This window comes from Drechmeria coniospora, chromosome 02 (genome assembly GCF_001625195.1).
Source record: "Drechmeria coniospora strain ARSEF 6962 chromosome 02, whole genome shotgun sequence".
Classification (NCBI taxonomy): Eukaryota; Fungi; Ascomycota; class Sordariomycetes; order Hypocreales; family Ophiocordycipitaceae; genus Drechmeria; species Drechmeria coniospora.
The window spans coordinates 6,218,404-6,244,401 of record NC_054390.1 but is presented as its reverse complement, the minus strand read 5'-3'; the positions used below and the strand labels follow the sequence as shown (position 1 = coordinate 6,244,401).

At 56.2% G+C, this 25,998-nt stretch overlaps 6 protein-coding genes across 6 annotated transcripts; 2 read left to right on the top strand and 4 right to left on the bottom strand.

Annotated features, from left to right (window-relative positions):
- Positions 1–3,400: 3,400 nt before the first annotated feature.
- On the bottom strand, positions 3,401–4,515 carry DCS_04814 (Transcription factor tau 55 kDa subunit; the record flags this gene model as incomplete). Its single annotated transcript, XM_040802120.1, has 2 exons — positions 3,401–4,126; positions 4,225–4,515. The coding sequence occupies 2 exons, from the start codon at positions 4,513–4,515 to the stop codon at positions 3,401–3,403; spliced, it is 1,017 nt and encodes a 338-aa protein (XP_040657153.1).
- An 886-nt stretch (positions 4,516–5,401) lies between these two features.
- DCS_04813 (F-box/LRR-repeat protein 2) lies at positions 5,402–7,450 on the bottom strand (the record flags this gene model as incomplete). The annotated part of the gene is made up of 1 exon (XM_040802119.1): positions 5,402–7,450. The coding sequence occupies one exon, from the start codon at positions 7,448–7,450 to the stop codon at positions 5,402–5,404; it is 2,049 nt and encodes a 682-aa protein (XP_040657152.1).
- Positions 7,451–11,238: 3,788 nt separating this feature from the next.
- DCS_04812 (uncharacterized protein) lies at positions 11,239–12,650 on the top strand (the record flags this gene model as incomplete). The annotated part of the gene is made up of 4 exons (XM_040802118.1): positions 11,239–11,290; positions 11,419–11,892; positions 11,972–12,467; positions 12,611–12,650. 4 exons carry the CDS (start codon positions 11,239–11,241, stop codon positions 12,648–12,650), a joined length of 1,062 nt encoding a protein of 353 aa, XP_040657151.1.
- Positions 12,651–13,013: 363 nt separating this feature from the next.
- DCS_04811 (Telomerase activating protein Est1) lies at positions 13,014–16,012 on the bottom strand (the record flags this gene model as incomplete). Its single annotated transcript, XM_040802117.1, has 4 exons — positions 13,014–13,240; positions 13,278–14,858; positions 14,921–15,789; positions 15,861–16,012. 4 exons carry the CDS (start codon positions 16,010–16,012, stop codon positions 13,014–13,016), a joined length of 2,829 nt encoding a protein of 942 aa, XP_040657150.1.
- A 1,413-nt stretch (positions 16,013–17,425) lies between these two features.
- On the top strand, positions 17,426–21,173 carry DCS_04810 (serine/threonine protein kinase; the record flags this gene model as incomplete). The annotated part of the gene is made up of 4 exons (XM_040802116.1): positions 17,426–17,459; positions 17,520–17,706; positions 17,813–20,844; positions 20,896–21,173. The coding sequence occupies 4 exons, from the start codon at positions 17,426–17,428 to the stop codon at positions 21,171–21,173; spliced, it is 3,531 nt and encodes a 1,176-aa protein (XP_040657149.1).
- A 510-nt stretch (positions 21,174–21,683) lies between these two features.
- Positions 21,684–25,118, bottom strand: DCS_04809 (WD40 repeat-like-containing domain protein; the record flags this gene model as incomplete). Its single annotated transcript, XM_040802115.1, has 5 exons — positions 21,684–22,960; positions 23,022–23,114; positions 23,171–23,752; positions 23,805–24,380; positions 24,446–25,118. 5 exons carry the CDS (start codon positions 25,116–25,118, stop codon positions 21,684–21,686), a joined length of 3,201 nt encoding a protein of 1,066 aa, XP_040657148.1.
- Between the last annotated feature and the right edge of the window lie 880 nt (positions 25,119–25,998).

Genomic DNA, 25,998 nt, shown 5'->3' with positions numbered 1-25,998 from the left:
AAAGAACTGTTGGCCCGCCAGCTTCGCTCCCTCCTCAGCACAGACTCCTGGAACGGTTGCTTGTGTTTGAGCTGTCGCTTGTGCCGATGCTGTTGCTTGTGCTGGCGGTCCAGCATGGAAATACGAGCACGCACGGTCTCGAATCGCGAATGGCAAGCCGAACAAGACGCAGCTTGATGACGACGGTGCTGTGGCTTGCCTGCTTGCTGCTGTTGTTTTGCTTTTTTCGGACATCACCTTGCACGCAGGGTGAAGGGAGTGTGGGATTGGGAGTGGAAGTGAGAGCGGGAGTGGGAGTGGGAGTGAGAGCGGGAGTGGAAAAGGGAAGGGGAAATGAACAAGCTGTTACAAGTTGGCGCAAGGGGCACCGAGCGGCTGGGCTCCTTCCTTTTGAGCCTCCACATGGCCTCACCCCGTCCGCTCGCGGGTCGCTCTTGACTCCTGTTGGCAGTCTCATCGCTCTTGCCTCCTGACTCCTGCTTCATGCCTGCTCATCCATTTTACCTACGACTCCACCGCAAGCTGCCTCAGGTCCGATAAACGGGTTTCATGAGGCCCTCGTCCTTTCCATCGGACCACGACTGTCAGCAAAGACATGCACCTGCTCGGACTAGCACCAAAAAGTACCAACCCGATTATCACCTTGTGCCTCGGGTGCTTTTGGTGTCCGCCGATCTGGGTAGATGCAGTGCGGAAGCAGCTGGTTGGTGCGCTTTGGAGGCCGTCACCAACTGGAGGAGTCATCGTTGCCTAGTCAGGAAATGCGTGTGGCCAGCCCCTCGCCCAATTTGGCTATTGTCAGAAATCCAACAATAGGCGTCAGGGCTGGGCTCAAAACTGCGCAACACTTTGTTCAAGCGCCTCCCTCGAGCCCAAGCGGGCAAAAAATCCGCTGCAGATTTTCCTCCAGTCCACTTGCTGGTTGTTGTTTGTCTCCGACTCCCTCGCTGATTCTTTCATTTTCGCCGCTTGGGCTGAACGACTTGATCTAGCAGCAGCCTGCCGTTCTGCAGAGCGCAAACTGCCTCTGCCTGGCTCGCTCAACCTGCCGCAGATCCGATGCCTGCAGCTGCTTCCAACGCCAAGCTTGCTTTTCTAGCTGAGGCCTCCCCTCTTCATGGTCCCAGGCGCGCCGCAATTAGACATGGCTCACCATCAGCCATTGTAGCTTCCCACATGCAGTGCTCGCCATCCATATTGGGCATGCAGCATTCAGACCCTAGAACGCCAGCTTTTGCGCCATCACCTCGGCCGTACCTGAATCATCGGCATCGCCTTCGGTTGTTATTGTAAACAATCGTGGACGTGTTGTACCCTGAAAACTCGACCTCCCATTTAGTCCTTTTAGCAGAGCCAGCTGATCCTTATCTCCCGTACGCCTCATGGAAGTGTCTCATTTCCTGCCATCTTCATCCAGGACGGTTTCTATAGTCGGATATAGCCATTAATTACATCGCAGTCGTCCTGGCAGGCCAAGACCTCAGTTCGCTCGTCACAGCTAGGGAAGGGGCCTGCGAGTATGAAGTGACGATGACAACCGCCTCCCCTGCGCCCAGACGACAAGCACAGAGGGGCAGTTTGTGCAAGTTGGACTGCGCCCCAGTTCGGTTTCTTATGTGATGCAGAGTAGGAGTCCTGAACTTGCGGATGCTCACGCGTTTTACTTGGGCGGCACGCATAAGTCAACGTTGCATTTGGAGGTCTTCTCCCATGTTTACACGTCTGATCAGGGAGGATGTTGTCAAGGTGTGCTCTGTAGACTCCATCCGTTCCCCTGCTAGGCCGCGTTAGTACTGCGCATCCTCGTGCGATAAATAATATTCTCACTTTTTGGTGGCCTACGGCGATACAAGATACTTTGTACGACCTGATTCTTGAGACAGTCAAAAGCAAGGGGGCGGCAATCGAACATCTTGGATTCGTCTGTGATCTCCGAAAACCCCACTACGGACGCTATCTCGTTGTCCTCGGGCGTGAGGCATCCTCGTCGCCACAATCGCTAGCGAAAGCCAGCTCGGGTTTCTGCGTGCATGGGCGAAGAAGGCGGAGGGGGTGGGTTGAATGTTCTGGGTCGAGATGCATACTGTACTCCGTACTCCGTACTCGTTTCTGCATCAAGTCCGCCGTTGGCCAAGCCCAGCCACGGAGAAGGGCAGGAGTTTCGACTACCATATTTGGGTTCCCAAAGGAAGCACTACCGGTGCGGCGGCTTGTTGGTCATGCTTCGGAGTGCGAGTAATGTGGGAGGGGGGGACGGATGGGCAGCCCGACGATGACTTCATCGAGAACCGTCGGTCGTTAGAAGTCCCCTTATCACGGCCGATCGTACATGTACGCGTCGCCGCGGGGTTTTATCGGCCATACCAGCGTTCTCGGCTCTTTGCCACTGACATCAACTTATCGTCACGGGACTGCCATGGGTTTCAGCAAGGATCGCTCTGGGGTCGTCGCGATGCGTCGGAGCGGGGGTGCGTGGCCATAACAATGGGATCATGGGGGGGGTGGAGGCGCCACCATCCGATACCGTTGCCCGATACTCCCGTTACGTGTACATGTACGTGCACGTACTCGCGTCGTGTTGATGAAGACTGCCGTGCTGATCAACGTCAACAACCCTTGCTACGGCTTTTTATGGGCCGGAAAGAGAAGCCACTGGGTGAGTGCATCGTCGCTAATTCTGGAGTTTTGCGGCGAGCAAGCGTCGTCATCGAGCGCCTTTGACGATGAACGAGAACGGACGCGTAGGGCAAACCGGATCGCCCAACTTGAGTCTTCCACTTGCCGGGGGAAAGGGGACGACGAAGGCCAAGCTCCCGTCAGCGCGACAACAAGTCATGACACTCTGAGCAGCGCCAGACAACGTCTCGGAACTATTGGGCTTGAACAGTCTGCGAACTTGGTACTAGTACCGAGTGCAGAGCACTGGATCCCCGATGCTAATTTGTTTGTCGGCGCCGATCACGCCCTGGGTGGCAACCATCGCGTTGTTTGTTATTTTAGAGTTTGGAGTCGATATCCTCCTGGAGCGAGGTGTCGAGACCTGGGAAGGATTCATCTCCTACAAATTTCCTGGTAATGACATTAGAAAAATGATAGAGCATCGATATCGGCACGGAAGGGAATAAGAACAGGGGTCGAGTGCAAAAGGCACACGGTAAGTACGCGCCACTCGTACGTTGGGAGAAAGGGGAGGGGGGGGGGGGGGGGGGGGGGTATGGCGTTTGCGTACCATCCTCGCTCTTGGCCACCCGACAGAAAGCTGCAATCACTGTTCAGCTCGCATTGCCAGCCACCCAGGAGGGAGCGCGAAGTCTTGTTCGTCTCCACTGCGAAAGACTTCATCAGTGCTCACACGTACATGTAGTCGCAAATGAACGACACCCCAGATCTGGCGAACGTATCATGCTGCGAAACATGAGCAGGCCCGCCACGTACCTCGATCTGCCGATAAGGGCCGGGGACCTTGAACACGCCCTTCCTCAACCGGCGCGGCTCGACGAAAAACACTCAAGCCGCAAGTGTAGGCGTAAAAGTCGTCCGTATCGGCGGCCTCTGGCACCTGTCCGGTAAGTATGCGGCCCAAGACGATGATGACTGCGGCATGACTGCACAACAGGACCGCTCGGGTGCCTTCCGCATCACACCTGTCTATGATGGCTCGCAACGCAACGGCGACACGGTCCTGCAACTCGGCCAACGTCTCGCCCCTCTTGGAAGGTGACACGACGGACCGGTACTCGCCGTTGATGGTGGGGAAGAGCGTCTTGAGAACGTCTGCTGTGGCCGGCTCGGGGTGGTCGAAGGGGGCCGAGCCGAACCACTCCTGGATGCCCCGCTCCAGGCGAATCATGGCCGTCTCGGACACGAGTCGTCCGCCCGTCCGGCCCTGCTCTTGCTTCTGCAGCTGCAGAGTCACAAAAGGGCTCAGCGTCTCCAGGCAACGATAGAATGGACTTGAATACACCGCCTCAATGGGTGGATCGAGCGTCACGAGGTGGCTTGCCAACTCTTTGGACTGCCTGACGCCGTGGGAGGTGAGTGTTGGGTCGGCAGGTATTCCCGTTGGCGATGGGATGTGTGCAGAGTAGGTCCCGGTGAGAGGGTCAACGAGCCAATTGGAGCGGAACTAGAAGACGACAATAGGAATTGTCAATACCTGGTTGGCTCGCTGGGAGGCCCGAGGGCACCTTGTCCTCGGCTCATGATGGCGAGAATACGACTTACCCCATGGCGGGCAACGTAGATTTTCTCCAGCGGCATCTCTGCAACGATTTCCTTTATTTTCTTTCTTTGCCTCTCACTTCCTTTCTTTTCCTTTGGGCGCGGTTGGCTGCGTGAAGAATCTTGCCCGATTTTCACCCTGCTGAGGTCAAACGGACAACGTGGTGCGTGGAAACGGACCGTGTCCGTCGTTGGAAAGATGCTTGCTCGAAGTCCAAAGTACTTCTCCGTGAACTGAGTGGAGTGTTGTTGGTCGGTACGTACCCACATACCTGCAACCATAGCCTTCTCCATCCTCCATAGCCTACTAAAGTATTCAAGAACCTCATTGCGTCACCAACACCTAGCGGAAGCAAAATAAGTGCATCGGAAGATATTGCCTCCGAAGCCTAACCTACAACCTCCATTACGTGGAAGTACGAGTAATTCCAGTGGGTGCGCTGACGGAGTTGCTGGATATGCCCCTCCCACCCTCTCCGATGACTTGCCATGACACTCGAGGTTCTCAGGTGTCGTGGAAAGGGTATGAACTGAATACTCCATGGTCATCATCGTGTGATTCGTTTGACCAAATGGCAATGAGTCAAGCCTGTTATAAAAACACCAGACCTGGGCAATCATCCACGTAGCAAGCCCAGGAGGACTGCATTGCTTGCTGGCAACAGTCTGGAGGCGTGATGCGGTGCATTTCGCATAAACTACAGGTAAAGGCCAACACGGTGCAAGGACTATGAGCCATCTAGGACTGTGGTACTGCATGTGCAGACTCGCAATATTGTATAACTGTCGCAACAATACCGCATCAATCCAAGGGTGGATCGTCATAAATCGGACAACACAGGACATGGAGTCATCGTCTTGCCAAGCAAGATATCGCCTGGGTTGTCCGCGAACTCATTCGTTTCGTGTCAGGCGAGGTCCAGTGCAGGCAGACATTATTGAATGAAGCCCTTCCTGGACACCACCAAAGTTGTCAAAATACCGCAGTTGATCTTGCCCGCAAGAGCAGTCCATCATCTAGATCCCAAACTCCTCATTTCCAATTTCCATTCATGGTTGTTGCCGAATTCGCGTCTCCTACCGCCGACCGGCAACCAATATCGTACGTGCAGATTCATGTGCGCTTATCGTGGCAGTCCGTCCCGCATCAATCCATCGTCGGTTCCGCACCGTCGTCAAGTCACATGACGGTGCAGCTCCCCATCGTTCGAGCTCTCCGCCGTCCGACAATCCCTCCATCCTCCTCATTTAGGTGGAGAGCGTGAGCCTCCCTCGCCCGACGCCTGCGTCTTCTGTAGCCGGCGCCACCGGCACCTGCTTCCTCGTTCGCTTGCATATAATCCGCCCACTTTCTCTCCAGCCTGCTGGCAGACAACAAGTCTCCCCGCAAAATGCGCTTCTGGTGCTCGTCAACGGTCATCTGGAAGCCGTAGAAGCATTTGAGGCCGATAATCTCCGTCGCATGCGACGCGCGGTCGGGCTGCTCGATAGCCGGTATGGTCTGGCTGTTGCGGAAGAGAACTTCCCGAATACCCGTCCACGTAACATTTTGACAGTCGTACACGACCAGTTGCAGCGTGATCTTTGGCTGCACGTCGGTGCTCGTCGACCGGAGCGAGCGCTTGGCGACCATGGAGGCTGCCTCGGCTAGCACGAGGTCGCTTATGCGCGTGTTGTCGAGGTCGACGTTGGTAAGCTGGACGCACTTTTGCATGACGGGTAGGACGCCGACGTCGCCAATATTTTCGCAGTAGCTTAGTGAGAGGTGCTTCAGCGTGGCCGCACAGGGCGCCTTGGCGAGGTGCTCCGAGAGGAGGGAGTTTGTCAGTTCTTCGAGGTCTTCCAACTCGAGGTGAGTCAGTCGAGGGGTCGAGGCCAATATCGGCTCGAGAGCGGCGTCCGTGAGAGCCTTGCAGCCGGAGAGTTGCAGGCCTTCCAAATCAGGGGTGACGTAACCGATGGATTTGACGCCAGCACTGGACAAGCGGTTGCAGCGGCTGAGGTCTAGATGCCTCAGCTTTCGCGGCGCGACGACGGGCCGGTCTGTGAGAATGTCAATCTCAGGGTCTACCCCGTGCATCATTATCTTCAGTGCCTCGTCCGTCACTTCGACGCATCCACACAGCACAAGCCTCTCCAGATTGTTGCTTTTGAAGATGGACTCGGCGGCGGCCACACTATCGAATCCGCGAACCTCGCCGGCCCTGAGATCCCTCAGCCTCGTGCAGGAATCGATGACGGCCTTGATACCCTTGGCCTCCACCTTTTCGCACCACGACACGTTGAACGTTTCCAGCTGGGGGCAGGACTCGGCGATGATCTTGCACGACGTGTTGGACACTGCGGCAAGCCCCGTCAGGTTGAGATTCACGAGCCTCTCATTGCTCTTGAGGAGATTATGGAGCGTATTCTTCTGAAAGTTGCGGCAGCCCTCGAGAGAGGCATTCATAAGATTCTTGCAGGCCTTGACGAGGACCTCGGTACGCCTGTAGTGGTCGACTTGGACGCAGCCCCGGAGGTTCAAGTCCTTGACAAACGGCCCCGCAGCGATGATGATCCTGGCAAGGGAGTCTGCGGGAATTTCTTGGTAGAACTCGGATGCGTCAAAAGAAGTCCAAAGCTGGCCATCGAAGCAAATCTTGTAACAGTGCTTGCTCGTCCTCGATGCCTGAACGAGCTCCTTGGGCTTCAGGAAGGAGAAGATGTAGACGCAAATCTCGTGCGGGATCCTCTCCCAGAAGGGAACCTTGGGCAAGCTTTGGGGCGAAGAGACCGATCGCAATCGCGTGCCCTGCTCGTTGTGGGGGGATGGTTGAAGTTCGAGGGGTAGCGGTACGCTGCCGGGTGAAGTCGCCGGGACTCCGCCTCCCACTCGGCCCAGGCTTACTGGCCCCTCGGCGTTGTTTTGGAAGGGGGTACCGGGGGGCGGTACGGTAGGAGATGGAGTCGTGGCGGAGGGCAAGCCGGTCGGCGAGGGTTGGAAATGAGGGGTGGACGACTGGCTGGAAAGTGTGACGCAAGACAGGGCGCCATGATGTCTATACGGGCCGACGGCGGATTTCGAGCGACGGAGGCCGTTCAGGGAAGGGGTGGACGAGAAGCGTTGCAATCCACGAAGCAAACGTTGGCGGCGTTTGCCTCCGTTGAGTATCTCGGGTGGTCCGACGAAGCGAGCGTCGGCGGTGGGAATCGGCGCTCCCGACGAAGCGTCCCCCACAGCATCTGCCATGATGATGCCGAGGAGGGGGGGATCGACGCCGCTCCCGTACACGGTTCGACAACGGTCCCGTACGAACAGGCAGGATAGCGAGGACCGAAAAAAAATAAAGAAGATAAAATATGGTTGCTCCGAGAGGAGGGCGGTGGAGGATAGACTGATTGCGGATGGTGGGTGGCCGATACAAAGAGGGAATGAGGGGCAATGAAGTCGACCGGGCTTTCTGGTTCAATCAACTCATAGCTGTCAAGCGACGTTGTGTGGCGGGGCGATATGTATGTCTCCTCTTGGGCGTGAAGCCTCGCAGCTTCTTTCCGCCGACGAGGCTCGAAGCAGTGTTGTTGTTTCGATGAAAGCAAAGTCGTGGATTCGTAGTCTCGTAGTGGTGGTGGTGGTGGCCAGGTAGCCAGGTAATCCACCCGCGTCGGGTCAGCGGGACCCAGGGATGGATCGTGGGGTTGGTCACCAGGCCACTTTGAGGGAAGGCTTGGTCGCTCACGGTCAGCGGCACAACGAACCAGAGAGAATGGCGGTATCAGCGGCAACGAGGCACATGTCCTCGGGCGGCCATGACCCGGACGATTCGGTGATCACACGAGCGAGGATGATGGAGTGTGGACGGTGAACAATGTCAAGCAGGGTTTGGTTGGAGAGAAGGAGGGGTCCATCATGACGACCGGTAGTGGCTGCCGGTCGATCAAGAGCGAGCCGTGCCCAGTTCCTCCGTATTACCGTAAAGATACCGAGTACGGTGTATTATGGGTACGGAGTACATGGAATGAAGTACTAGGAACCGCCACCAGCAGACGCACCAGCAGACGCACGAGTATACCTTGTACGCGCCAGCAGACGCACCAGCGCACACAAACATACCTCGGCCCTGCGTTTTATGCACCTACGTCTAGTAGCTGTACATGTACTACTGTACGGAGTACCGACATACATGGAAGTTGTATGCGTAGATTATGCAGATTCGGGATAACCATGACACCGTAGCGGGGGGCATTTACGTGCTTCATTGTCGGGATATCCCTGCCGAATGATGCACGAACGCGTACGCAACTCATCTGCTATACGATGGGTTGTGCACCTGAAATGGCTGGCGTGCGCGTGTGATCGAGTACGAGTCTGTTGTGGTGTCGGAGTACATCAAGGGCAGTAGAAGTACAGCAACGCAACGCGGAACTGAGCTGCCATGATTCCAATGATGTTGCGATGACAATGGGATGGGGGACCTGGCCATCGACGTGGGGCATGTGGGCCACGGTGGGGTATGAGACCCAAACACTAATCTATCGATAAGCGCATCTTGTTGCTGCCTTGCAGCCTGGGTGCGATCCCCCGCACCGATCCCTAGCGCCAGTCTGAGGCGACTCCTCTTAGGCACAGATAAGGTCTTCATTCGTTTGCTGTTCGCACGTCACAATAGCCCGTATCATTTTCGTCAAGCTCTCTCCACCCTCGTTCCCTTCGTCCTCCCTCTCCATCCTCCCCCTACCTCATCTAGACGTACTAGTACGGAATAGTAGCCATTTGCCCTGCTCCCTCCCAAACTCCCTGCCCATCGGAAACTACCTCGTGCCCACTACGTTGTTTAACGTTGTTTACGCTGTTTTCGAGAGCCATCCGCTTATGGCCGCCCACATCTGTGCCAACCTTTGCTATTGTCGACAGGCAACTCGACCAAACAGCGCCGGGTTGTTGGTTTCCTGCCGTCACGCGGGTCCATGTCGGTTGACGGCCTGACTAGCGTTGAGGCACAAAGTTATACTTGGCGTGCGTGCATCGTGCATCGTGCAGAGAGCTGGCCAAATGGTCCTTGGCCGCCGGGGGCCTGTATTGTATTTACGGACGGGAGCATCATTGGTTTAGATAAACCAGCGCGAGCTGAGAGGCACGGACGCGTGTTTAGAGGACGGTTGGACGCGACACGGTTCGTATGGCAGCAAAGCGCACCTGCCGAGCTGAGTGGATGGTTCTTGCACTTATACACACGCACGCGTGGCAAACACAGAATGCGAGTGATGTGCGGAACGGCATTTTCCATACCGTTCGTTAGTCGTAATCACATGCACATTGATGGCTGATCGCCTCATGCTCAACACACTCTACCTGGCTAGCACTGAGCACCATGGAGACGAGGGTTCAAAGGTCATCACACAGTGACAAATATTGACCCGAAACCCTACAGCCCGACCAGACTCGCATAAGGCATCGCACGGGTCGTCATCTAATTTATACCAGCGTTTGTGGAAGTGCTCCTGCCGAGCAGCAAAAATCATATCATGATGAGGCAATTTTTCGGCGGTCCCTCGCATCGAACACAATTGATCAACTGCATTTGCAAACATCAAGGTCCGTCTAGTTCGACAGTTGCAAGAACCAAGACGAGTCATGACCACATCTACTTGTCAGCGCAAAACTCGCGCTTGTTGAAAGAATGCGTTGATGATGCTCGCAGGGCTAGCAAACTGACGCGAGATGTGAGTATTAGTAACCAGTGCCTTACTATCTGCACGTACCCTGTACTGCTGTTCTGACTGGCTGTGTTGGACGCGCAGGGAGCAAGAATTGTGCGCAGTACATTGTGCAGATGATCAGCGACACACGTTGTTGGTTGTTGGCATTCCTTCTGCTTGCATGGAGAGGCAGAGCAGGGTGTTGCAGGGTAGGGGTTGACGCAAGCAACTCGTTGCAAAACTGTCTTCACGCCAACTTCATGACGCCCTTCATACCCTTCGTGCTCTTGATTCGCCTCACAGAACTCGATATCGTGCATTTAGCATGATATGTCTGTCCTTACCGATTCATCTGATAAAAGTCAATGAATGGCACTCGTGCTGCAACGTTGCGGGGGCGAACAAGCGGCAGACATTGGCGGTCATCTTCTGTCACATGCTTGTCTACTGCTAGGTTGGTATGTGTGGTGCAATTCATTAATTCCACCAGACGCATCTCCTTAACTGGTGCCCTCGACAGCATGCATGCTATCCGAAATAGAAACCCCTTCCAGCCCATCCGCAACGAGGAATCAACTCATGCAACCAGTTTACTCGGCGGCTGGATCACGAACTCAGGCGCATGGCAAGATGGCAAAACCACTGCTTCCGCTGAACGCACACCGCCAATTGCCGGGAAGTGCTGATGTGTCGGTGCTTGCTGCTAATGGATGCACTACCAATCAACAGTGCAGTATTATTAGCACCTAGCAGTATTTGGCAAGTACAACTACTTGTAAGTATATGTTGCTGGCACCTATTACAAGGGACTCCGATACAGGCAGTGGCCAACCGTCAAGGGTTACTACTTGTGGTAGCTGCAGGTACTCCGCACCGCAAGTAATGCCGTATTACGAACATGTACAAGTACTAAGTACGTCAATATGGCTGGTCGCCCGCCATTAATCCTTGTACCTACACCAAGAGCCTAGTACTGGTGCCGATTACTACAGTACTACTCCGTACGGAGTAGTACTGTCTACAATATCTTCGAACTGCGAATACAGTAGGTGTGCACCTAGCGGTACCTACTAGTAGGGTTACTAAGCACCCCCCTCCCGCCAACACTCTTTGACAGGTGCCGAGCTATCAATACCAGGTACGGAGTACAGGAACAGCCGTCCCACAACTCCACTGCATTCCCCTCCCTCGGAAGCCCCTCCATCCTTTGCACAAAACCGAGGCGACTGCTATTACCCGCCTACCTACAAGTACCTCCCAACCTACAACCTTGGATAATCTTGACTGCTGATTTTTCTTCCTCTCGAATTCTCTCCCTCCGTCTCAATTGAGTAAACAACCATGGCTCCCGTCAAGGAATTTGGCCTCCTCTGCCTGGAGAACCCTCTGCTTGGTATGTGTGAATAGGGTCTGCGGCCGCCTCGTGCTTCCCCGCGCGTTGCGGGGCAAAGCTCCCATTCATCTCGCTCCCCTTCCCCTCCACGTCAGGCTTCCGACCTCTGTGCCTTGCTTCTCTAACAGAACGCGGCGTCTCAGATATCCAAGCCGTCGGTGACGAGGCGCTGCTCAAAAAGTACGACCTCAAGGCCAATGACGCCATCCTTGCCGAGGAAAAGCACATCCCCCTCTACGAGGATCTCCTCAACAACTACGACGCCAAGCTCATCGCCGGCGGCGCCGCCCAGAACTCGGCTCGTGGTGCCCAGTACATGCTCCCCCCAAACAGCGTCGTCTACCTCGGCGGTGCTGGCGATGACAAGTACTCGGCCATTCTCCACGATGCCGTCAAGGCCGCCGGCTTGCGGGTCGAGTATCGCGTAGACCCCAAGGAGAAGACGGGCCGATGCGGCGCCATCATCACCGGCCACAACCGCAGCCTGTGCACCGATCTCGGCGCTGCGAACCACTATGATCTCGACCACCTGAAGAAGCCCGAGATCTGGAAGCTGGTGGAGAACGCCGATGTTTTCTACATCGGTGGCTTCCACTTCACCGGTATGTTCTCGACCGATCGACTCTCTGCTTGTTCCGAAGATGCTGCGGCCACATGCTGACGGAATATGCATCGTCGTAGTGTGCCCTCCTGCCATCATGGAGCTCGCCAAGCAGGCTGCCCAGCACAACAAGGCCTTCGTCCTCTCCCTTTCCGCCCCCTTCATCCTCCAGTTCTTCAAGGAGTTCGTCGATGCCAGCGCTCCCTACTGGGACTACATCATCGGAAATGAGACCGAGGCCGCCGCATACGCTGAATCCCACGGCCTTGATTCCAAGAAGCCACAGGACGTCGTTGTTCACCTCGCCAACCTCCCCAAGGAAAATTCCAAGCGCAAGCGCGTTGCCATCGTCACCCAGGGCACGGAACCTACCCTGGTTGCCATCCAGGGTGAGAAGACCGTCAAGGAGTTCCCTGTTCATGCCATAGACCCCAAGATGATCAACGACACGAACGGCGCTGGCGACGCTTTCGCTGGCGGCCTGTTGGCTGGCATCTTGGAGGGAAAGCCGCTCGAGACCTGCATCGACATGGGCCAGTGGCTTGCCAGGCTGAGCATTCAGGAACTTGGGCCATCGTAAGTAATTTTCTCATGTGCCAAAATTTTCGCCATTCATCTCTACCTTATCATGCCTCCGCTCCTCGAGCGAACATGACATATCCCCCCCTCCCATCCCCCCTTTTGTTCTCAACGGATATTGACACTCACTCCGCGCCCAGGTACCCCTTCCCCAAGCAAGCTTACCAGGCTGCCGCCTAATCCCCCCATGGCAGGAACCTTGCCTGTTCGAGTTCGAGATGGCTGGGTTGGCACTGATGGCCGACATGGTGAAACTGTTTCAACAACGGGTATTGCCGCTCTGGCAATAGAGCCCAAGGACATTGTGGTCACCTTCGCACAGTGATCGAGGGTCTTCGACGATGCACAGTGTATCCGAACGTTTGAGGTGAAAATGGAACATCCCCTGGCGCGTGTTCGGCAATCAGCCATAGTCGCAGCGTTTCGTGACCCATGAAGACACCGATAAAGCTCCAGGAACCCTCCCAACATCAAAAAGTCACCACACGCCCACAAGACAAGAAAAGGGAGGCTTGCGTTCCATCATTCTCCTCGCCCCAGGGTTTACCAGAACGGGACATTTCGGCGAATTGGTGTCTCTCGCGGCAAGGTTTGCGCGTTGGCCGAGGCGACGCACGATGGCGTTGCAGTTGGCGTTGCAGTAAATCGTAATGAGGGCAAACCGTACTCTACGGCATTTGCAAACTCGTACTGGCACAACCCTTGCAAAGTCTCGACCTGGGGAGTGCCTTGCTCAAAATAGAAAAGGAGCCAGGTGCACAAGGCTGATTCTGAAAAAAAAAGCCGGTCTCAGCATGGCTCACTTACCCGCCTGAGCTCTACGAAAGACGGAACCGTCGTAGGCCAAGGCTGACTCGCTCGTATGAGCTTGGCTCAGGTGTAACGAGCTATTCATGTCGTTGGTTGCATTGTGGTATTGGTCACTTCCAGAATGTCCATTTTCCGACAGGCCATGACCAAGGTTGTTGGGGGTGCCCTGATAGAGGCTACTCGGGTGAGAAAAGTAAGTGGTGCCGGACGACGCCACTGCCTGGTCATATTCCCGTGGTGACCATTGAGGTTGGCCTTGCACCTGATTCCATCCCGCCATTGACGAACTCCCAAGGCCCGAGGTGAAAGGTGATTTACTCGCGATTCTGTTGACTGCCGGGGATTGTGGCAACTGCCCTCTCTGAGCGTTCTCCCCGGCCCAAGTGGGATATACATCGAGCCCAAAGTTGGATCCAGCAGTGAGAATGGGATCCGCCGATGTTCGAGTCACAAAGGGATCATCGTTTGTGGCAAACCCGGCAGGCATCGACTCCCTTAAAGAGCTATTAGGGTTGGCTCGGATGAAGGCCTTACCCGCGGAGGCTGCTGCCTCCTGATGCAGGTCAGGCTTGGGCATGTCGTTCCAGGCCCAAGGGTAAGGTGCAATTAGACCCGAGAGAGCCATGGTTTTTGGGGTCGCGTATCCTGGCGCAGAAGCGAAAACATCGTTGGCGGTATTGGTGTGCATTCCGTAAGACGATTCCGAAGGGGAACGTGTGTGATGCCCAGGCTGCGGTGTTGGGGGCTTGAGAAAAGGGGTCAGCATAGCCATCACTGTCATCTCGGCATGATCTTCGGTGGCTGGGCCTTGATCAGAATCCGTGGCAGAATGCTCGGCCATGGTGTTGCAACGATCCAACGCGTTTGATGTTCGCGCTTGAGGCTGTCGGGATTCTGGTGTTTTGTTGACTGGCAAATTTTCAGCCAGAACTGCCGTTGTCGAATGGGATTGCGAGGCAACAGCCGTCATACCGGGCTTGTACTCAAATATCAAACGATCCTTCCCGGCGCGGCATACAATAGGGGATGGACAGTCTTCGGCCAAGAAGTACGCACAGCAAAGGACGTCCAACACCCTGGCAAAGTCCTCTTGGTCCATGCGCTGCGAGGGGTCATGAAGATAGGGCTTCAGGGCGCCGGCATTGTCGCAGAACACTCTGCAGCGTTCAGGGACCTGCTCGCCGGCCAAAGGACGCACGCCGCGGATTTCCAGATCCTCAGGGAGCAAGTAGGGACATAGTGTCAGGTTCTGTCGGCCGTAGGTGATCTCACAGAGAAGTGTGAAGACGTCGGTAAGTCTCTGCGCCAAGGTCGGAACGACGGCACCAAAGGCGTCAGCGGCAGCAAAGAGCTCCTGTTGTCGAGTGCCAAGCCAGATACAGTAGACGCGTAGGGTGGGCAAAAGGCATACAACAACGTTCGGAAGCTCGACCACGGCGGATTCGGAAGAAGGCTCCTCCTTGTCGGAGATGGCTTGACGAAGTTCAGAGTCGAGAACGCGGCAAAGCGTCGACAGGAAGCGAGCGTTGAAGCGCAAGGCAAATTGGCTGGAGCGTGAAGCGGATTCATTCATCGACTCTGAAGAATCATTGTTAGAGAGAGATGGACGAGAGCTTTGGCGTAGCCAGTCTTGTACATACCGGCAAAAAGGGACGATGCAATCTCGTAGGCGGAAATATTGATGAGGGCCATCTTGAGCAGCATGTCGGCCGAGGTTGGAATTCGGCATGCCATCTCCAGCCTATGCATAATCTCTTCCTCGAGCTCGGCCTGCTGGGAGAAGGGCTCGCCTTGGTAGAAGCGGGCATGGAGCTTGATGAACCAGGTGCCGAGAGGATCCGGAGTCGACGACTTGGGCCGGTTCTTGTCCGAGTTGGGCCGTCGCAGGGTCCTAAATTCGGCCTCGAGATTCGACTTCGCGTTCGGATGAGGAACCTCGGCGGCACGGGATCGATAAAAGTTGTACACCACGTCCAGGTGATTTCCGCTGTCGAGGTGGACGATGCCAATCTGGTGGAAAGCGAAACCGGATCGCGGCATTAGGTGGCGAGCCAGGCCGTAGTAGGTGAGGGCCATGTCATATCCCGAGGGTCTGTGCTTCGCCTGGGTCCTGTAACGGGCGAGATCTCCCAGGTGCAGAAGGGTAGAATGGCAAGAGTCTAGCACCAGATGGCCGAGGTCTGAAGGAACGGGGCTGATGCTGTCGGCGGAAGCAATCTGCCGTGCGTCGATACCGTAGGCGACGCGTTTGAGCTCGGGGATGTCGTAGCGAGCCGAGAGCCGTTGGACGTATCCGATGTAGAACTTCTGCGCGATGCGCAGGAAGTTGTGGTACATCTTGTCGGCCTTGCGTCGCTCGACGACATGCGCGTTGTTCTTGGGTCGCTTGAGAACGCGACGATACTCGGCGTTGATGGCGACGTGCATATCCCAGAGAGCTTCTTCGGTGCCGGCCTTGGCCGCATATTTGACGTCGGAGAAGATGGCTTGGACGCAGCCAAGGCGAAATCTTAGCGTGACTGTGTTAGCGAGGATGATGCACGCAGCCTGGGCCGGACTGACGCTCGACGGCATACGCACTTTTCCAAAAGGCTGTCGATGGTCTCGAAGTGGGACAGGTCAACGCCCGAGCCAACGTCAGCCTGCAGCCGTTCGAGGCGCTTCTGGATGCTCTTGCGCGTTTTGGTCGCTTGGCTCCATGAAATGGCAGCTTGGGAAGTTGCGGTGGCCATGGCGGCAGCGGCAGCGGCTCTCTTCGAGAAGCGTTCCGATGGCGAGAGCGCTCTTCGTGATGTATTTCGAGATTTTTGATCGGAAACCGGGCGGGTGCGTCGGCAGGTTGATCGTCGTTCGGCGAAGGCCGGTTTCGCCGCGCGGAGGCGGCTGAAGCGGGCAGAACGGGCCCTGGCTGAGTTCTGTTGGAGCGACTTGGCGATGCGATCAACTCATACTCTCATAGTTGCAAATGGGTGCGCTCAAGTCAAATAGCCCATAACTCGGGCTGGCGGCTGAGGGGAGTAAAGCGTAGCGGAGTCGGCTCGCGGAAACCGGAGGGTTTGGCCGAGAGGGAACTCATTGGGCGAGATGTGATGGCAAAGTGTGCCCTTCCATGTGCGTCTGCGTCTCGTCGAAAGCGGTTGGCTCGGACGAGGTAGAGAAGGAAGAGAGCGAGCAGGGAGGCGTATTCGAACCGTCAAAGGACCCCTCTCAAGATGTCTGTCTCGGTCTCGTACGATGATGATGGGTTGTGGTGGTGGTGCAGGTTGTCAGAAGTCTCCCAGTCACAAGGCATGGGCTGGAAATTCCTGGGCAGCCATTGCAGAAAGTTGGCAGGGGAAATACACTGTATTACGCGGTGGTACATGCATAAGTACCAATACCTAGTGCAGTAAGTACTTATGTAGTTGTGTACTTATATGCTCTCCGTAAGTACAGTACAACTGTAAGTAACTAGCCCCAAAGTACTACTAATATAACAGCAAGTGTACTCCGTACGAAGTACTCCGTACTTAATACATGTACTTACTGTACATACGGAGTATGGAGTTCTCATGCAAGTACTTAAGTAAGTAGCTTTACGGAGTACAGTACTTGTTCTCCGTACAGTACTTGTTCTCCGTACAGTAAGTACAGTACTCCTCAGTAAGTTAGTAACTACGAGTACTATTAATAATAGTATACTGTAGGTACCTGGACAGGTCCACCCACAAGACTGGTGTAGCACATTGTACATGTACAGTACTTGTATTTGTAGCAGGTACCTCGGTATTGTCGACCCTAGCTAGTCTCCTCCACTTGCCGCACCGATCCATCACCTCAACAACAAAGAACATTCATCACAGGTTGTGGACGGCCACGACAAGTTCCAACCCATCTCACCAAGGCTGCCGACACCGACAAATGTTCGACATCTAGTTCCAAAGTATCTGTCGCCAAGCGTCACCTGCTCTCTGATATACACCCTTCACCGTCCTTGAAGACTCGGACTCGGACTCGGGACTCGATACGTCGTCTGCCCTGTTCTCGTCGGCGGCCCCGGCGACGACTGTAACTCAGCATCGGCATAGACCACAGCGAGATCCAATCGCTTGGCATACACTGGAGCTCGTCACCCCCCCATCGACGCGCTCTTGCCACTTTCAAGTATGCACCAGATGCATGGTGGGCAACAGGATCAAAGTTCGTTCTTTCGCCCTCGCCCCAGCACGCCTAACCAAGTGATAACTGACACGCCCTCAGGCGCCGACAACAACACAGGTGACAATGAGAGGGGCCGTAGGAAGTTCGTTCCTTTGCCATATCTGCCAAGAAATCGCAGCACCGGCAATCTGGCACTCGCGACCAATGCCATGACGGAGCGTGGCCGGTACCGGATGTCAATCGACGCTCCCCTTTCCGCCACCACCGACTTTGATGTCCTTGCGAGGTACGCATACATGTCCCGCCATTGAAACCTCCATTCTATTATAGGCTATCGGCAGAGCTCTGCCGGAGGCCGTATTTCCATCGTTTGACTGATCTTGTCCTCGAAGGTCTGCTTCACAATTGCCAGATCACGAACACGGCATCGGCCTGTCCGGCCTGCGACGCATCCGCCAACAGCATCCTCCGTCTCGCAATCCGACGGTGCCAAACTCGGGTGCCTCGTCACGGAGCCCTTCGGTCGCCGCAATACCTCGTTCAACCTCGTCGAGCGGCATATTTGCAGCCGGTTTCATAACCGCGCCCCAGGCTGTCGGCCCCTCTTCACCTAGCTTCTCCGAAGACCTGACCCGATTTCCGTCCGAATCACTCCACTCATTTTCCTTTGCTCACCAGTCGGATGATTTCCTCCAAAACCGTCAGAATGTGCTTAAGCGGTCCATGGATTTCATGAAGGACCGCATGAGCCACGCCAAACACTCGACTCAGGCCGCCCTAGCGAATGCTCACGGAAGATTTGCCGGAGATGCGGATGCCCAGAATCTGCTGGACATTCTTGACCGGGCACAGCTGACCGGGGTTGGAAGCGTGAACAAAAGTGACCCGTCGGCGCCTGCAGGACCTGGCGAGAATGCCTTCGACAATCATCTCATGCCCGAGTCCGAGGCGACTGATAAATCGGAAATCATACCCGATGCTGCAGATGTATCTCCTAAATCGACCCACGCCAGTGTCCCGGACGCAAGCGAAGGTGCGCCGGCAGCAAATTTCACCGCTGACGGGAAGTCCGAGGACACGAGCAGAACATCGACAGATGAGAGTCGCACTACGGCACAGACATCTCCTCCCGCATCACGACGCATGAGCCTTAAGCGCACAATGACGGACACGGTGAGTATGACGATGCAAGACAAGCTCGTGGATTTCATGGGACAGCCATTTCTGGCTGGTCAGCCGATGTACGAGGAGCCAATGGGCTCGCAGGTCTTGACGCAGGCCTTACCTGTCGCTCATGGACACACCAACCGATGGGTGCCGGCCGCCCAGGCCATCTTTACCACGGAGGCCAAGCCACCCTGGACCATAATAGCCGCAAACGATCTCGCCTGCCTTGTGTTTGGAGTCACAAAAGCCGAGGTTCGCAAAATGGGCATCCTGGAGGTCGTTCAGGAGGAGCGGAGAGCCTGGCTCGAACGAAAGCTCTCCTGCGGCAATGAGGACCTAGAGGACGAGGATGAGGGTGGAATCGCAACGTCCGCAGCTACAACGCTCCTGAGTGGGCGGGCGGGAATTACCGCGAAACTTCTGAGCAAGCCGAACTCGAGATCGCAACCGCAAAAGTACTCAATAAGGCGAGCCCAAACGGTGCATGGGGGGACCCCCAACCTGTCCAATGCTCGGGCCGGCGGCCAGAACAAAAATCATCGGTCGCGTGGAGTGTTGCTGTGCGGTGACGTCGTTCCTATCCAGAAAAGAAACGGTGCCACGGGCTCCGCGAGCTTGTGGGTCAAGGAAAAGCGAGTTGGTCTCATTTGGGTCCTGGAGGAAATACACGAAGACGTTGCCTACGTTGACCTGGACGAGGATGGTGTCGTCGAAAAGGTATCAGGAGCCGCCGAGCCCATCTGGGGCTTCAAGTCCACCCGCATCGGTCTCGATGTCGCCACTCTCATCCCTCGAATCCCGCGGCAGGGCATTGATCCTACCATCGGCGAGATCGACTTTGCCCAAATAAACAGGAGGAGGTACTTCACCTGTCCCAATTCTCACCAGGTTAACATCCCCTGCGCTGTGGAGCAGGTTCGAGGCAAGCTTCAATTGCGGGTGTCGACTTTTCCACACATGGCAGGCATCGTCGTCGTTGACCCGGAGAGCCTCAAGATCTTGAGCTCCAATTCTGTCTTTTGCGGAGCCCTCTTCGGGTACGAGAAACCCGACGGGATGCTAATCAATGCCCTGGTGCCCGAATTCGACAAGATCCTACAGATAATGACGGAAGAAGATGGCCTCCAAATGCTGGATGGCATGGTCGTCCCGGAGCACCGCTTTCGTCGAGCTTCTGTATTCCTCGCCCTGAGGGATCGCCACCCCGACGCTGCCGTTGCATTCCTGCACCCGGACGGCCTCTCCGCGAAGCACCGCGATGGATCCACTCTCAAGATCGACGTCCAGTTGCGTGTCGTGGAGAGTGAGAAGCGGCCCAACACTGATGAGACCGTTATCGAGAGCGGCGGCGAGGCCAATGCTGGAGAGGCCGACGATGGCTTTGCCGTCCCTCGCAAGGAGATGGTATTGGCTTTGTGGATTACTTATTCGCGCCAGCTTCACGTGCACACCCAACGCAACACCGACTCCTCTGTCGGGACCGCGACACCGCTCCACCAGCCGTCCCCAGGTCAAACACCGCCGGCTCATACGCCGATGGAAGTGGGCTCAGACGAGGACGAACCTAAGAAGGAGAAGCTGTCACCGCCACGCGTTTTGCCCACGTCAGTCAACGAAGTCGCAATGAGCGCGGCTTCAAAGCTTGACGAAAACCCCATGCCTTCTCCAAGGATCGGTGAGACGTCGCCTATTACGAGAGATGCGGAACTGACGCCCAAGCCAACGATAGACAACTATGCCATTCTGGAAGACATGGGACAGGGAGCCTACGGCCAAGTGAAGCTCGCTCGCCACAAGCAGACTGGCAAGAGGGTTGTCCTGAAGTATGTCACCAAGCGCCGCATCTTGGTCGACACCTGGACAAGAGACAGGAAACTCGGCACAGTACCCCTGGAGATCCACGTTCTCGACTACTTGCGGAAACCGGAGTTTCGACATCCCAACATCGTCGAGATGGAGGGTTTCTTTGAAGATGACGTCAACTACTACATCGAGATGTCGCCCCATGGGCTGCCCGGCATGGATCTCTTCGATTACATCGAGCTCCGCGCCAACATGGAGGAGGCCGAGTGTCGCAGCATTTTTGTCCAGGTGGCCCAGGCCATTCAATTTCTACACAACAAAGCTCATGTGGTCCACCGCGACATCAAGGACGAAAATGTCATCCTCGACGGAGAGGGAAACATCAAGCTGATCGACTTCGGCAGCGCGGCGTATGTCAAGAGCGGCCCATTTGACGTATTTGTGGGAACCATCGGTGCGTAGTTGATGCCATTCATGTTCTATGAAAAGCACTAACTGGCTCCAGACTACGCTGCTCCAGAAGTCCTCGCCGGCAAACCCTACGGCGGCAAAGAGCAAGACGTTTGGGCGTTGGGAATTCTCCTTTACACCATCATTTACAAGGAGAACCCATTCTACAGCATTGACGAAATCATGGACCGTGACTTGCGGGTGCCGTTCATAATCAGCGATGAGAGCATCGACCTTGTCCGCTGCATGCTCAACCGCGATGTGAAGGAGCGATACGACATCAACCAGGTGCTGGAACACCCGTGGTGCAAGGCAATCATCGACTCGAAATAGACGCGAGAATCATCTATAAACGCATTCACTTGCTGCATCAGCATCGAATCCGTTTGGCCGCGATGCAGGCCGGTAAACTTGGAACTTGGACATGAGGCAAAGTTAGAAAAGATAGCTACCTATTCGTTCGTTGCAAGAGGAGGACGTCAAGAATAACGAGGGAGGAGGTACATCTGCATGGCGTTCTCATCATGACCTACGAAGCAATTATGAGGTGGGCAGAGTGGTGAACACGGGTTGGGCCAGGCTGTTGGGTTGGGGGGACTTCAGCGAGCGAGTGAGGAAAGCGTCGTGTCATTGCCCGGCGGGAAGTAGACTCTTATACTGCAGGAGAAGCAGAGCGATTCGATATACGGGTGCTTGTCGCACAAGGCTGTGCGGCACACTTCATTCCTGCAATGCATAGATACACATGGGCACCGCTACTGTGGCCGCATATTATTCCTGCCAACTGGAGCCGTATGCACCCAACGTACGATGATTATGATACTGCCAATGCTCGACGCTGGCTCACTGATACCCAAGATCGGGGTTTGCCTTGAAATTGCACTGACAACGGCACTCAGGCACGGGGCACTCGACATGTCTCGCAAACCACTGCCTCGCATGGTCCAGATGCAGCACGTGCTCGCACCGGAGACAGAAAGTCGGGAATCTGCCCGCCATGCGACTCCCCTCTTTCTCCTCGGGCTTGTCGGAGCGAGGCACGCCCACGACCTCGAGGCAGACTACACAGCGGGGCAAGTGCCTGCCGCAGTTGGGACAGCTCACGCCCGCGTTGATGCTCGTCGCCAGGAGTGGGTTTCGCGTCTCGAGGACGGACGGGGCACCAGTGCCAGAAGAGCGAGCGACGCTGCCTTGGCTGGCGAGAGAGTTGTCCGCATCGCAGAACACGCAGCGTAGGGCAATTTGTCGCGACGGCGGCTTGAGCGTGGGCATGCCGTCGCGTTTGGACCGCTTGGTGGATTCGACTTCGAACTTTGTGCGTTGAAAGAAAAGCCGATGGCGCTGGAGGTGGGTACGATAGGCATCTCGCCAGGCGCGACAGCGGATGTCGTCAATGTACCGCGGGTAGCACGTGGACAGGACGAGCGTAGCTGTCTGCACGTCGTGGAACTTTTGGACGTAGCGGGCAAAGATATCGACCAGACTGTCGTTGATGCCTGTCAGTGCGATGGCCTCGATGTCGCCGCCCTCGATGGCAAGGGAGACCTGATCGTTGAGCCACCTGGTGAGCTGGTCATCGTCAAAGTTGCGGACAGCCACGACGGCGCGGTCTGCCAGGGGCAGCGAACGCTGGTTGGCGATGGCTGCCCAGTCTCCCGTCGCGATGAGAGACGATATCGCCCGCAAATAAGGGTCAGTCTTGGACGCCACCGCATCGTCAATCTCCAGTCTCTCCTTGTTCGTCTGCCTTCCGCCTCGTCCCGTGAGCTGGAGGGCCAGGGACACAAACAGCAGCTCCGGATGCCGCGAGCTCGCCTTTTTCAAGATCTGAACCGCTTGCTTCGTGTCGCCTTTGAACAGCGCTCGAGAGGCGACCATGGTGTGGATGGCGGTGGGATACTCTGGATCCACCTCTCGGTCGACGCCGCTCGGATCGTGCCGCTGAGGGTCGCCCCAGCCGCAGATCTCGAGGCAGAACTGCCGGTGGTGAGGCTTTTTTGTTGATATCCCGTCGAACTTGGGCAAGCGATGCTTTTTGCAGTACTGCCACAGAGCTCGCTCCCACTGCGATGCGTCAGGAACGGCCGTGCCGGGGGCAAGACGAGTGCTGAAATTCCTGCCTGGCGAAGAGTCAGCACGGTTGTGGGGTGGAAAGGACAGGGCCAGGGTGCCATGGCTCACCTAGGTCGTTGTTCCATACGGCATGCACTCCGAGGAAGCTCAAGTCCATGTTACCCAGCAGCATCCCCCCATCATCGGCCGCATGTTCGGCATCTTCACAAGGTTAGCGATGTTTTCGTAGCACCGATTGGGCATCCGGGTGAAGTCACCTGCGATCCAGTCCCAGGCGAACCTCTTCCAGGGATCGTCGGCAACCACATTCCTGTTCCAAGCGGCGTCGAAAAGGTACTTGTCCTTTGCGCGGAGAAGCATGGTGTGATCCACCACAGCCTGGGCTTCTCTCGGAAGACCCTTTGCCGCCAGAAGGGTTGTCAAGAGCCCCTCATGAATATCTCGACAGGAGCCGAGGCTGTTTGAGGCTAGCGAAATTCCGTCCGGCCCATTGCCCATGGGTGCATTGCCGTTGCGAGGCAATTCTTCTTCCTCGAGCTGTGATTGTGACGGCTCGGTATTGTCACGAACGTACGCGCGCAAGAGACGGAGTTTTTGGGCTGTCGACGTCGCGTTGTGAAACGACTCAGGTAAGGGAGCGGCAAGTTGGTTAAGAGGTTTGGCTATGGTTGATGTCGCTGAGGAGTCTCGAAGGGCGTTCAGCAGCCTCTCCTCCACGCTCGCACTCTCAGGACCAAAGATGGGCACCTCCGAATGGGTTTGCTCAACTAAAAAGGCCCCAAGAAGCTCTGCAGCCTGGGGGGGCTCGAACTGCATCATTTCCTGGTACGAAGCATTGTCTTGGCGCAACGTCAGCTCGTGATCAAGGGCGACAATAGCAACGAAAGATACCTTCGAGGCCTCGATGCGGCGATTGCCAGGGGATAAAGTTGAACGCGTGGTCCGACGTGCGTGATGGTTGCTCCAGCACGTCAAATTTCCCGTTGACGCGTAGGACAAGCAGTCTCGGGCTCAGGACCGGTGACCTGAGAGTGACCCAGTCAAACGATACGATTCGATCGTTTCTCCTGGAGCTGTCTTGATACGACACATCCATCTCGTGGGATCGTTGGACATGGAGCAGTTCGGGCCCGGCAAGCGGGGCAGAGTCGGATGAGCGAGTCTCCCGGTTCGTTTGCAGGACCTTGAGCTGTCCGGTGGGCGACAGCGCAGCCAGAAGACCGCGGCGGTCGCGGCAGTACCGCAGCGAGCGAATAAGGGAATGCTTTCCCTCGGCGAGCGTGGGGTCGGAGTCGGTCTCGATCACCTGATCGAGGCGCAGGGCACCACCCCACGGCAAGTCGTCTTGCTCAACGGCGTGGAGGTAGGTGTGCGAGGCCAGCGGGCGGGACAGAGCTCTTCGGTCCCAGATCATGACGCCTGGGTGATCAAGGGCGGACGAAGCGAAGAAGTTTTGGTCGGCGTAGTCTATGGCCAGATTGTTATTGCATTTCGTCTGGAAGGTGACGACGCTTGTCGGGTCTGGACAAGACGGTCAGCGGGATCGGGGGCGGCGTCGATGAAGGATACGAGCGAGAGGAAGAAGAAGAGGAAGAAGATGAGGAAGTGGACGGGGGGTTGCTCGCCTCGAAGGTCGTGAATCCTCACGCCCTGGCCCTTGATGCCCGCCACCAGCGTCTGCGGGTTGTCCTCGAAGAACTTGAGGCTCGAGACGGACACGCTCGGCTCGAGACGCGTCCTGGGCTCGACGAGGCTGACGGCGCCGGGAGGGAAGCCCTTGGCTTGGTTCTCCGACGCCGTGAGGCGGTTCACGTCCCAGACCTGGAGACTCTGGTCCATGCGCACGCGATCGAGACCGACGGCCAGGAGCCCCGTGGTGTTGAAGGCGACGGCCTGACAGGTTCTAGCCATCTTGAGGCCGATCTCGACATATCCATTGGAGCTGTCGTCGATGCGGAGGAGGTTGACGATGCCGGCGCTCGTGCCGACGGCCAGAAGCTCGGGGTTCGCGGGGGACCAGTCGTAGGTGGTGAGGGGAGGGAAGTCTTCGTGCCGGCTGAGCTTTGCATAGTCGAAGCGACGCCTGTGAGCGTGGCCGGTCGGTTCGTAGAGCTGCACGACGCGGTGCTGCAGGTTGACGTGGACGAAGCTGTCGACGTCGGCGTTGGCGGACCACTTGACCAGCCCTGGCTCGGGGCGATCCATGTTTGCCGAGCTCGGGACAGCTGGGGTGAGCGATGGATCCTGCACAGGCTCCGCGGCCGGAAAGACGGATGGTTGTTACGGTCGTGCTTGTCTGCGTGGTCGTCACGTCACCGGAATGACTTTGTTTCCTGCCCTGCTTGCTTTGCTTTTCTTGCTGCTTGCTTGCTGCTGGCTTGAGCTGCCATCAGGCACGGGTCCGGTGCCGTGGACGCGCCATTCATTCGAGCAGGGAAGATGGGTCGACAGAACGTCTCCCGTCGTTGCGGGTTGCGGGCTGTGGGTGAGGAAACATGGGTGGAATTGATTTGCCCGTTGTTCCTGCGTTGCTATCGTTGCACCCGTTTCTGGTAGCTCCCAATGGCCTGCCGTGGATTATTCATTGGTAGTAGCTTACGGAGTACAAGTACCACTACTTACTTGGGCAGCGGAGCGGCACTTGCAGCGGTGCGAGGTACCTATTAAGGAACCTGGCGACCAGTACGGAGTACTCCGTAATACCTACTAGCCACGGATCAACTGCGTACAGTCCAGTCACTAGACAAAAATGACGATTCAGTTTTGGTAGCGCTCCTACCACAAAGTGAATCGACACTTTTGCCCACCCCTATAGGTATTTCCCCAGCGGCCACAAGCGGAATATGAAAGGCAGGCACCCCGGAGAGGCACGTCTTGGGGCTATGAATGAATAAATAAATTTGATGTCGTGTTTCCTTTCATCTCGTTCTTGACTACGAGCAGAATCGATGGTAGCGTCTCCATATTAACGAGGAGAATAAGTGCAGAGTATGGAAGGGAGCATTCGCATTCGGTGAGATGTAGCCCCTGAGCGGGTTGATGGTGAGGCCCTGAACGGATATTACTCTGCAATTTACAAGTACGT